The sequence below is a fragment of the Symsagittifera roscoffensis genome, chromosome 9 (assembly GCF_963678635.1).
Source record: "Symsagittifera roscoffensis chromosome 9, txSymRosc1.1, whole genome shotgun sequence".
Classification (NCBI taxonomy): Eukaryota; Metazoa; Xenacoelomorpha; order Acoela; family Convolutidae; genus Symsagittifera; species Symsagittifera roscoffensis.
The window spans coordinates 4867731-4881290 of NC_087070.1; the positions used below are offsets into that span (position 1 = coordinate 4867731).

Sequence of the window (13560 nt, forward strand, 5' to 3'; positions counted from 1 at the left end):
AAGAACTATTTCTAAGGTCAGAATTAATTGTACAAAGATACAATACCAAATTAATGGCAATATCGGTGACCTTGAGCAATTAAATCGGCCAAAAAAAGAGCATTTTATTTAGAGGTCAGATTATTTGAATTTAGAGGTCAGATTATATGAATATCTTCAAGCCCTTAACTTCAAAACAATTTTCGTTCAGCAGCAACCCAACATTAGATTTTACAATAGAAACGAACACATAAAATTCCGGCAAAAAGGCAAACACGAAACTTCAAAGAACTTTTCCTTAACTTCAAAACAATTTTCATTCAGCAGCAATCCAACACTAGATTTTTCAATAGAAACGAACACATAAAATGCCGACAAAAAGGCAAACACGAAACTTCAAAGAACTACAGTGCTGATTTAAATTAACCGGACAAAACGCGTTTAACTTGAAATTTAAAACGCGTTTTTCTCAAATTGGATTGAGTTTAGGTGAAAACTTATGAAGACAAAACTTGCTTAAAATTTTAGCAGAATTAATATGGTGTAATTTGTTTTGCAAAATTCGGTCCCGAAATTTTACCCCAAAAATGGGTCATTTTGGCTTTTCTTAGCTTATCAAAAATTACGCCGAAAATACCTGGCCGATCACAGACATAGTTATACCAAAGTGAGCCCCTTACGTAGCCCAACAAACTTTAAAAAGGGTATATTCTCCAAAAAAAATTGCAAATTGTTTAAAAATTGTTTTTAAACAAAAAGTTGGCATTTTATATAGTAAAAACGAACTTTTTTGCCTATCAAACAAAAATAAATTAACTTAAACAATGTTTTGGAGAATATACCCTTTTTAAAGTTTGTTGGGCTACGTAAGGGGCTCACTTTGATATAATTATGTCTGTGATCGACTGGGTATTTTTGGCGTAATTTTTGATTAACTTAGAAAAGCCAAAATGGCCCATTTTTGGGGTAAAATTTTGGGCCCGAATTTCGCAAAACAAATTACACCATATTATTTCTGCTAAAATTTTTAGCAAGTTTTGCCTTCATAAGTTTTCTCCTAAACTCAATACAAGTTTTCTCCTTAACTCAAAGGTCAGAATTATTTGTAAAAAGATACAATGCCAAACTGATGGCAATATCGGTGACCTTGAGCAATTAAACCGGTCAAAAACTATAGCAATTTAGGTTAATTAGTTTTATTTGGACACGCTTTTTGCATGTGGAAATCAGAGACCAAAATGAGCAGTTTTAGGTTAATTAATTTTGTTCAGATTTGTTGACCGAAAAGTTGAAGGACAAATCATGTACATAGTTACTAGCATCAGTTCTAGATGAATCCGTGAATACATCATAGATTTAGTGACTGAATGAATAAAACGAAGTGATTGGTGATGTTGGTACCTTTCTGTGGAGCGAGTGCAGCTCGTTGAGAATGTGTGAGTCAGCGAGGTTGTCGAACAGTCCGTCTGTGGCCACCATCACAATGTCTCCCACCTGCAGCTGAAACCTCTCCTCGCTACAGTCCCCCACCCTGTCAAACACATTTAAAACCATAAAAACCAACCAAAATAGAGCCAAGGAAAACTGTCTATTGAACACCAACAGTAGCCTTTTAACTAATTGCGTTTAATAATGCATAATAATTTAACCCTCTCCGACTTCTAATTTACAGAAACATTCTAAGCTGAAGCATAACGCACTGATCAAAAATGACAATACGGAACCAACACTGAAGCAAAATGGTTTTTTAAGTAATGTCTGTTTAAAATTTTGTTCCATCTACAATTTTTTCAGGCAAAATAAATTAGCACCGATAAACGTCAGCTGGGTTTAAGTAAATTTAATTATAAAGCCCTTTCACTTGTGAATCGATCGATTTTTAAAAACTTCCAAAACGTTGTCTTTACTTTTAAACAAATTTAGAGTAAAGAGCTGATGATGAATTTTTCAATCTCTACTTTATGTATCTAAAAAATGCGTTATACGGAAATTTAGGTGTTTTCAACTTGTTCACGAAGCTGCTTACATCTCCCTCCACATCGCCGAAAAACAGTGCGTTTTTTGAAAATAGTTTTTTTTAACATTCTTTTTGCAAAAAGAACTGTGCTCATAACTTAATGTGCTACTTAGACTGCAGCCGTCAACTCAAGCGCCAATTTAAAACTGAAATAATATACGTACCAAAATTTTTATTACAAAAATGTTGTTAAAAAAGACACAATTTAAATGGCAAAACCTCATCAATTGATTACAATGAGTAATAACGTACAACCAATTATCAATTTTGAAAAAAAAATTAATCAAGGATCTCTTACTACAAAAAAATGTGATCCGAAAACTCCGATATGACCTAGATCAAAAACGTAAACGCAGTCTTTATTCACTAAAAATCACGTGCCATAGTCATAGTCAACAGACATTTGGAAACAGAGCCCAGGAACGCAAGTAAGCCGAACAAAAACTAATTATCTTTAAAAAAATCTATTGAATTTCAAAGAAGAACAAAGATAGCCTTAAAGCTCTTCGAATTTCTAGAACAATTGCAGCCGACCAAAAAAGTGTTTATGATTGATATTTTTTTTGATAAAATCAACCCTAATTGTGAGAAAACTGGATCAATGTTATTTTTTAATTATAAATCTGATAAATAAATACCATTTCAGAATTTAGATGTCAAAATCTGTTCGGTAGAGGAGTTAACATTTGTTTTATCAAACGAAAACAACTGATCTTAAAAATCAAAAGCCAAACTGCAAAAACCAAACTCCTAAAAAAAAAATCACCACGACTTCTATAAGAAATTTAACTACGTTCATACTCTTTATTAAAAAAACTGTCTCCAATTGTACCACTGCAGGATATCAACGAAACTTTTTTTAAACCTAGGTGAACTATAAATTTCGGTTTGGTGGAGGTATTTCGTAGTTCAGGAATCCAAAATTTAACAAGTCGCTAGAAATGCACAATCATTCTTTTTATGAAAGGGAAAGTTTAGATTATTTTATTGATTTAAAAAATGCACCGATGGGTTAAATGCGACTGGACATCACCCTTAGGGTTATTATATCTGTAGAAATTATTGATCTTCCAAAATCTTCTAGCTTTCGAATATAGCAATTTTGATACTTTTTTTGATATTTTATAAAACTTTTATTATACTTATGAACTTTTATTATACTTTTATTATATTTTTGAATTTTACCGAAAAAATGCTCCTAAAGCTCCTTGAATTTCAAGAACAATTTATGATTGGTGCTTTTTTTTTAAATTAACCGAATTTAAAAAACTGGATCAATAAGTAAATCTTTAATTTCGCACTGAAATCTGAAATTTTATGCCACTTTCGAAACTAGAAGTCAATCACGTTTTTCGTGACTTTTACACTTTTGCTGTTCGATAGAGGAGTTTGATTTCATTTTCACTAATCAAAAGTCAAACCGCGAAAAATCAAAAATGAGCGTGATCAGATTTTAAGATTTAAGAACAACAAAAATCATCAAGACCTATTTAAAATAAAATAACTTCGTTCTTTTACACTTTTAAGAACCAAAAACATACTCAACAGAAGTCAGCATCCACTTTTCATGAAACCAAGCCAAAAAAAATAGCCAAGTGTCAGTTTGAAGTCACAAAAACTTGGACGCAATTTGCCCCAAATTTCGCAATAGATTTCAAATTCTTACGAATTTTTTTGTTTAATTTTTACATAAATTATACAACTTGTAGGGGCAGACGCTTAGTTGATCCTAATATCCCCTGATCTGTCCTCTCCATGTTTCAGAATATTGTATCTTTATTTTTGTTAGAGAAATACATTCTTTGTTTCTTTCCAAGAGCTAGTTAAAAATCAAAATATATTTAAAAAATGCGGCGAACAAAGCTAGCTCTTCTCTGTAATATAAGTATCCAATTCTTTCGCTTGCAATGGTTATCAATGGTTTTAATTAAAAAGCTTAGAAAACTATATGAACGATTCAGGCAAGTCTAAAATATGCAATTGTCACAAAAACAACGGACATTATTTGCACCCCTAAAACTTAGAAATATCCAGCCACTTGTTTTTACTACAGCATGGATTTCATTTCATCAATCAGGTCAATTTTTAATTGACTTGAATAGGGCAAGAAAACGGAAGCGTTGTGGGAAATGGCATACTGACAAAGTGCTGCTAAATACTATCGAAGCTATTGTCCTACGAGATTGAAACACTCACTAATTTAACTAATTCTGGAGGTCTTTGAAAAATTTAACATCTGACAATAGATTGATTCAATCTGGAACGATTGCGTGTCAATGGCATGAAAATCAAAAAATTCCCTAATGGCTTGTCTTCCATGCAACTGTTGCAATGAGACTATTTTCAAGATGAAAATTTTGTGAACAAGGTAAAAAAATTTCTCATCACATATAACCAATTCCTTAGTAAAAGTATCAGATTTGCGAAATGAGCCAAATTGAGATTGTTAAAAAAGGCACGAGGTGATAATTTAAAACATGACTGATACTTAAAAAATCAACAAAACTACAAACAAACTCATTTTTTCTCCTATAATGCGACTGAATGAAAATTCGTTGACTTATATTAATGGATAAATTCGCCGATTTCACAATTCTTTATACTAATCATCACAAAAATCTTACTTGAAAACCTAATAAAAAAGATAATTGCACCAAGTTTTTCAAAAATTCACTGCGAGAAGGCTTTTACGATTTTTTAAATTGCACTATGATTCATCAAGGTTGTTGATTCAACTATTGATTTGAGTACATGTATTTCGAAAAAACTTGGTTCCACCAATTTCCACGAAAATTTCACAACGTTTATAACGACATTGGACACTCAGAACAAACGAACGAGTAAACGGCAAAAGTGTGTAGTCAAAATGGAACAAAACTTGAAAATAAAAACTTCCTTTAGACCTTCAAATCTTTAAGATTCTAGGCTAATGTTTTTCGGCGAAAAACGCAAACCCAAAACGCAATGGTTAGCAACATAAAGCAGATGGCCAAAGCCTAAAGACTCGACATTGTCGATTATTGGTAGAGTATTTCAAAAATCTGCCAAAATTGGTAAAAGTTAGATTTTAGTTTGGTCTAATGCATATTCGGGTTATCTCATATTGCAGTAACTCAAGATCTACCGCGGTTTTCCATAAGTCAATATTTCAAAAATAATGGCATTTAAAACTTTCTTGAAATGTTTATAGCAATTATGAACAATGCCATTTGAGCCGTAATCTTTTTTGATACCCTTTTCCAGCAATCCAAGTTGTGGTTTTTGTGGGAGACCATCAAATTGGTGTGGTGCTATGAAAAAAATGAACCAATTATATGTCCGGAAAAATGAGAATCGGATCTAGGCAGGGGGCTACAAAAGCTCGACAAAATGTTGCATCATTTTTAAACCTCCTTCGGAAAAATCACAGATCTGCGCCTGTCTGTAACCGTAACAAATAGTAACTCACACTCAGTGTGTGTGTGTGGGGGGCCTAGGAAATTAGACAAGAAATAAAACAAATTTCACGCAAGTAAATGTCTAAATTCCATCATTTTCTGATCGTCTAATTTGCTTGTCGTCTAATTTCCTAAACTCCGTGTGCTTGTATGCTTGATTTGATTGTGCACTAGTGTTTAGAGTGTTACCTGTCGCTGAGTATGCCCCCCGCCGCTTCTCCTGGTACAGGTGGGGGCAGCATGGCCAGTTGGAAGGGGGTGTTGAAGAAGTGCTGCTGCACGGCTGTCCTGTGGACTATGTTGCCCCCTCTCACCACCAGACAGCCGGAGTCGCCCAGATTAGCAGAGTAGAGAGTGTTCCTCAGTCGTTCCAGTACCACAATACACACTGTGCTACTGCCAACTAAACACCATGCGAACATATAGAGACGAACAACCAAGCAGTCAGTATATTGGAACAATCAGGAATATTTATGTAAATCATATTTAGCTAGTATTAAGGATTCATCAGATTAAAGTAAAAGCAAGGCCCTAATTAAGTAGCACAGAAGAAAAAATAAACCAACAAAAAATATCTGAAAACGGCTAATTCAAATTTTTCTAGGTTGGATGGGTTTTCACAAAAAAACAGGCTTCTACTTCTATTGTTTAGATTACATAAGTAATTATATCGAAACATCACGAAAGCCATAAATACGTCTATAAATTATAAATTCTTTCGAAGCGTCGAATCCGCTTTGAAAAATTAGTTTGCGAATTGAAAAATCACCGAACGCCAAAAATCTCTCCCCGCGATATTTCTTAAATAGTTAGTAGCTATCAAAAGCCAACTCTTCATCATGATTGAACGAATTTTATCAAATTGTAGTATTTTACAAACGTGTACTACCCTTTTTAGAGAAAAATCACAAATCTCTTCTACAAGAAAACCTTTCACTTTTTAATCACCAAAATTATGCATGCTCAATAGCTTTGTTGTTGATTTTTGAAAATTGACATGTAGATAAATGATTTAAAACTACTCGTTTTTCAAAAATGAGACAAAAGCAAGTAAAAAAATGCCTAGTTAAAACATTTCGAATGCTAGATCCGCCAAATTTTTTTTATCCATATTGCCTGAATGAAGTCCAACCTTAGGTTAAAATGACAAGAAAACCCATTTTTAACGTCTAAGTAGTATGGAAGCCAAAAAAAGCGCCATTTTAGTAAACAATACTTGTCCGAGCGCGCGTAGAAAAAAAACGGTAGTCAAAAAACTTCGAGTCATAAAGCATTAGGAAGTTTTATGCGCCCCCACAAAAAGCACACACGCCCATGAAACAAATTTCGCTTTTCGAAAAAGCAATAGGAGGAGACTATGTCGATATAACATAAGGAGAAACTTTTGAAGGCAAATAACCATTTTCAGCCAAACAATTGAAATTACAAAAACATCGTAGTTGGTAAATTTTCGAGCAACATAAACAAAACAAACTTCGAGACAGAGGCGAAAAAGCATTTCTTAAACACAAGGGACAGAACACCACAAATTATCTGCAAAAAGCAAATATAAAATTAAAAAACATTTGAAAACATTGCCGTCTTCTTGAATCGAACATACGCCCTTCAAACACAGAGCCTTATTTTCGAAAAACTGTTCCAACAACGATTGATATTGTCAAACATTATCCATCAAAAAATTGGATAAAACGCATGCTATTAAATTGCTATGCAATATAGCAAAACCCCGTAAATTAACCGGATAAATAAAATCCAAATATGCTGCAAAATCTCTGTCTTTTGGTTGGCAAAAACAGAGCTGAAAAGAGAAATTGCGATGATTTAGTGATTGTAATCGACAGTGTTAGCTTCGAAAAAAACTATGCTCTGATTTGATAAAAAAACACAAGTTTAACACAAGGCGAAGCTTCGCGAACACCAGCGAGAACACGACAAAAAGCAGCTCTAGAAAATACAATAAGAAAAAATAGAAATAAGCCTCAAATCAGCAAAAATTCGGTTGGGTCTAGGTTTCGATCTGCGACCTATTGAAATCAAGACATCTTGAGTCTCACAAACCAACCACGCAAGCTTAAACACCGACAAACACTAGTCACGAATAAAGCAGCTACATATGCCAATAAACTGCCAATGCAATTCAGCAAAAATGGCACCAATTACAAATAAACACAACTTTGCAAGTAATAATTTGAAATATAACAAACTGAAGGCATCCACACTAACTTGGATGTGGAGCAAAGCATAAAACCACGTTATATATAAAATATATACATTTCAAAAGTTTGCTATATTTATTTAAATGGAATATTTCTGCTATCGAGTTTTCATTATTATGCTGTTTGAAACAAACAGCTTTTTCGGTTCATTTGATGAATTAAAAATGCATCAACTGTGTTAATTTATTAACATTCGAATTTCAAAGCACATGCTATCAAAAAGCTGTTAAGGTGCCCGAAAAGTAGCACCAAAATTTGCGACTTAGGTTAGAAAAAAAGAAGGCTCTTAATATTACAATAAGCTGACGTTTGTGTAATGACCAGTTTTCGAGAAATTTGATGAAGGCTGAATTTGCTAAAATAATGTTTTATACCAATGAAAGTTCCAAATTAGAACCTCAAATTATCCTGTTAGGTGCCATTTTATGCAAAGAAACAAAATATTAATTTGCAATGCTTTTATAATTACGCTAATAGTTTCATCTTTTTTATCCGCGGAAAAACCAAACGTAGCCAAGATAGAGTTGGAAAAGAGTCAATAACGCAAGTAAACAGAAAATTTTTTTAATGCTTTTTGAAATTCAAAATAAACAAAAATTTTGGCTTTGAAGCTCTTTGAATTTCAAAAACAGTTTACGATTGGCATTTTTTTTTGATAAAACAAACCCAATTTCAGAAAACTGTATAATGGATAAAATTTTTACTCAGCTATAAAATCTGAAAAATAAATTTCACTGTCGAAACTAGAATTCGATCAAATTTTTCGTGACCTCCACACTGTTGAACTTCAATGGTAGAGTTTGCCTTCTTTTTCACAACGGAAATGGAAAGAACTTCGAAAAAATCAAAAGTCAAACCGCAAAAAAAAATCTAAAAGTACCGTGATCAAGTTTAAAAAAACCAAAAAATTATCAAGAATTATATAAGAGTCTTCACTCCGTTCATCGACTCCAAAAAGTAACAAAAAGGATATTCTTCTAAAAACTTGCGATACTAATGAAACTTGCGGATGTTAAAAAAATGATCCTGAAAAAAATTATTCCCAACAGATTTGAGGAACAAAAATGATTTATCTTTGTTTCATTATTCTCTTATACACTTATGATTCTCAAGGCTCATTTGAAAAAATCAATTCGGGGAATTTTAAAATTTATTGAGGCTTAAAAAATTGCTATCAAAACAAGATCATTTTTTCCGGATAATTTCAGATAAAAATCTCATTGAACTGCTTTTTTACACTACTAAAACAGAAAAACACGCAACAGTGAAATTTCGTTCAAAAAATCACCAATTAACTTTCACAACCATAAGATGCGAAGTTCCATCTGAGTGATACATAGGTAGATAGATAGATGATGACTAACTAATGGGTTGCTTCATGTCAGCCATGGCGTCGTAGCCCCCACTGAGGATGGAGGAGGGGTTGTGGGACTGGAATCTGCCCTCCTTCACTACCCGCTCACACTGTTGCATGAGGTGTCGGGGGAACACACTCGCATCCACCCCGTAGTCCCGCCATCCGCCAACACCGTCCGCCACTCCTGCATAAATGAATACATTTGTTGACATATATTTGTACTAATACGAGCACATAGATAACCACTTACTCATCATAGACAAAAAATACATTAAAAAACCACTTATCACTCGCGCTCCTCGCTTGGGTTTATACCGTCTTCGAAAATTGAAGTTTCAAATAAACTTCAGCAGAAAACAATTCGCTTCACTGACAAATCATAAGGTAGCAGGTCCTAGTTTCTTTGATAGCACATTCACAGGATACGTAGAGTTGGCTGAGGTTCCTCCTTTCAAATTATTACAGTTACTATTTTGGAATCCCAGAACCATGTTCATTGCAAGAACCATAAATTATTTCCAGTAAACCGAACGGCGATTTTCAGGTTGCTACGGGTACTGAATAACAATAACATTGAGGTTGTTATCGCGAACATGTTTCTAATTTTTATCATATCCCGAGAATAAATGCAATTAATTATTTCGCTCAACCCAACCCAACCCAACTCTTTGATACCTCAAGCTATCTTTTTGGTCCCATCTTTATTCAACACGCTCCTGTATATTCCACAAAAAAACAGAAACATTCATTCAGCGTCTCTTCTTTACTACCCAATTTCTTTGGTATTGCAATACAATTTGCTCGCGCATTCATTTCTTACAAGTTGACCATGGATATGACAGACCTTTGATTGGCAAGAAAGAAGAGCCATACAAACAAAGCGTGTATTTTGGGCTGGTTAAAACTCTTTGGCTTGTTATCTAGCGAACATAAAAGGAACATGTAAAAACGATTTAGAGCACGAGAATTTTGGGATAGGCAAGGCAGCTCAGATTATGTTTTCAACATTCAATCCAACACCACGCAAATATTATATACATTGTCGACCTAAGCCTCCATTTGGAGTAAAAAAGCATCAGAACAGGAAAAAAGGCTTCAGAAATTGCAGTCCACCGGATTGTATTTAAACACTGTTACATGTCTGAGAAAGTAGAGCTGTCTAGCATAGTAGTCCATTTTTGGTACATAAATGATGAAGCTTAAAAAACCTGTCGATAGAACTATTCGTCTGTTTCTAATGCAGATATCGCCAATTGCAATGCAAAGCAGAGCAACTTTCGTAACGCTTTCTCAAGTGAGAATAATCTAAGCAAAAACCGGATTAAGTTAACATCCTCTTCTCCCTCCTTGGGGGAGGATGTTAACTTGGTCCCAATCTATCAGAAAAAGACACGATTCTCGTCCGTGACTGAAAAAGCATTTTATGACCTTTAAATTATGTCAGACACGTCTGAATTAATAGTTTCACACGCATCGGTTGTCTCAAAAATTAGACACACCATCTAATAAAGAAAAACGTAACGGCAGGCTGCCCTACTGTTGATGAAAAACACAGTTAGGGAGGTAATCATTAAATATATATCCCCATTTTGAGATTTCTCTGAGTTTCAGTGAGGCTACTTCTTGATATCAGTTGATATCTATGAGAGATGTCCATGTTGGATTTTTCTAACAAGCCAACTTTTCCGGATGCTACCATAGATTTAGGGACACATTATGAATTTGACACTTAGTCACTATAAATTTCGATTAATAAGTAGGTAAAAAAGAAAAAAGAAGCACTAATATGTGCGTCCTCAGTCTATTTTGAACACAATATGATGACCACACTTCAGAATAAAAATGTCTTGACTCTACTATAGGTTCCAAATCTTGCAAGGAAATTTGTAATCAATCAGCACGTGCCCATTACAGTTATTTTTATTTTTCTGCTTTTTGAAGTTTACAGTAACATAGGAGCAAAACAGTTAATGCGCATCTTCGGGTTTCCACTTGAGTTTCACTTTTCTTCCAAGCATTACCAGCAACCAAAACCTCGCTTTCATAAAGCAATCAAACAAAATTTTTGAAATTGTTTTTGGAACTTGGCCCATATTTTCAGCCTGCGATGTTCTTAACAATTACCCCCTCCCCCTTCAAGAATTTTCGACCAATCAGAATGCAGCAAAATTCGTATTGTAAATCGAACGCTCTTGTGCTAGCTAACTACTTTCATTTACAGAGAGTGGCAATTCTTTAATAGATACCATACGGGGGGCGATTGTTAAGTAGATCCCCAGCCTGCAATATTGACTGGATAATCTTACCCCATGGATTACACGCAAAAAACGGTAAATTCAGGGCAACCAAATTGAATTTTCAAAACACCCCACGCCCAAATTTTTTTGTTGGTTTTGGATCACAACACTAGCAAGGGTTGATTAAGACAGAGGCTAGGTTTTTCATATAGAGGAGACGATTAAAACTCAAGTAGTCGACAATTCACTATTAACAGTCACCATATACCATGGCCACGCCGTTCTCTCTACATATCGCTTCAACTGTCTCTTGTGCTGATTGAGAGCCCAATTGAATTGGGTGATTGATGGGGGGCAAAGTGAGTGTACCTGTGGTGATCTGTCTCGTGGCCCAGTTGGTAACAGTGGGGGTGCAGTTTGGGGGTCACCTGACTGTGAATCTGCTCCCCACAGAAAAGGAGAACCCTTTCGAGAACTACGAGAGCGGGGATGGGGTCGAGCAAGAAGAGACATACGGTGAGAGAACAAAACCCAACTTCACCCACTTTTCAATTTCATTCAGACTCAGCGAATAAACTTCAATTGTTTATGATTTCATCTTATTTCTTAGTCTACATCAAGAAATCTCATCAACAAATGATCAAAACAACATTAAAATATTGTTGTTCTGATGATTTCACAAAGCAGAAAGAAACAATTTTTTAGAATGGATTTTATCAAGCGAATAAACCTAACAGTCGCCGAATGTGATATTAGATGACGGCATTTTCAGTCTCGTCTCTGGTTATAAATAGACACTTCAAGAGTAAAGTTACATTGAAATGCGTGTGAAGAACTTTGACACAGGCGAAGCAGGGCTTCGCACCATTTGCGATGCAACTCAAACACGAAAAAAACGAAGCGGAGGCCACTAAGTCGGAAAAAATCTACATTAAAAAACTATAAATCTACAATCATAGCCAACAGACAGTTGGAAAAGAGTCAGTCAATGAACACAAGGAAAGAGAAACAAATGATTTGTTTTTTGAAACAACTTCAACTTAAAAACTTCAAAAAGAAAAACATGGCCTTTTTGAATTAAAGCTTAAAACTTGTCGAATTTTAAGAACAATTTACTACTGACACATTCTTGATAGAATTAACTCAATTGGAAAAAAAAACTCGACCGACAGCGAAAATTTTTAGCCTGCTGTAAAATCTAAAGACTAAAATCCACTTTCGAACCTAGAAGTCAAATTTCAAAATGAAAATATATGACCTTTTTGAATTAAAGCTTAAGGTTTACAAAAGTGAAATTTAATCTCGAAAAATTTAGGTTTTTCCTTATAAAAAGAAAATTCAAGTATTAAGTACCCAGTAGAAAGCAGGCCTACCAACTTTTATAAAACGAAATATGAACCTGGGACCAAACCTTGAAAAACTTTATATGAACCTAAAAGAGCATAACTTTTAGAAAAACATGGTCAATTAAACCATTTATTTCTTGACAAATATTGAGTCAATGACAACTGCAGACTGTTGATCCAATGTGACCAAAGAAACAGTTCGTTGCTTATGGAGCAGTTCCTTCTTCTTTTCAAGAGCTTCAAGAGCTTTTTTTAGCCGCTTCAATGCTAGAATCAATTTCGTTCAGCTGGTTCTTGAGAGCTAAAGGAGTCATTCGCTTGAAAACATGCAGTTCCTCTCGCAAATCTTCAGCATGCCTCTTTTCCGTGAATTTTCTTTTACATTCGACTCAGTGGATTTCTTATATTCAGAAGCTGCTTGGCGAACTGTCACATAACTCAGCTCGAAAATTGAACGCCTTTTCGAAATCTTCGCGGCTAAAGACTTCCTGAATGATACGCACACTGCCGTATGTTTCTGGCAAAAAACAGTTCTGGTATTGACTCTAAGCGAACTTCAAGCGCGAGAACCCTAATTCGGTGTTCATGTTATGTGGGCAAACTAGCAACACAAACTCACATAAAGATCCCAAAGACTTCCACTATTGCAACAGTGATTTCTCGAAGCACTCTCGCAAGGATAAGTTTCAATTCAAACACAGCTTAGCAGCAGCAAACTGGTCTAGGACATCCACACTCATTAGGCCGAAAAAATTAGCCAATCGGGCAATTTTGGGAGGAGATTCAATCTCCGAAAGCTGCATGAAAACAATATGACAATTCTTAGTCAGAGAGTTGACAAGGAAAGGTTGAAACCTTTTGAGCAAAACTTGTAACTGCAAAGTTTGTTCCATGACACAATCATGGACTGTTTTACATGCTTCTCAAGCGAATACAGAGCCGACTGAACTATAGGAACATTTGAACAGAAA

The 13560-nt window shown here is 34.7% G+C and overlaps 1 protein-coding gene across 1 annotated transcript in view; it reads right to left on the reverse strand.

Annotated features, from left to right (window-relative positions):
• The window catches only part of LOC134854483 (uncharacterized), a 562741-nt gene that overhangs the window by 2124 nt on the left and 547057 nt on the right, over window positions 1-13560 (reverse strand). The window contains exons 4-6 of the mRNA XM_063870746.1: window positions 9014-9190; window positions 5623-5836; window positions 1381-1510 (exon numbers count right to left, since the gene is read on the reverse strand). Coding sequence (XP_063726816.1) covers window positions 1381-1510; window positions 5623-5836; window positions 9014-9190 — 521 coding nt within the window. The remainder of the gene's footprint in view (window positions 1-1380; window positions 1511-5622; window positions 5837-9013; window positions 9191-13560) is intronic.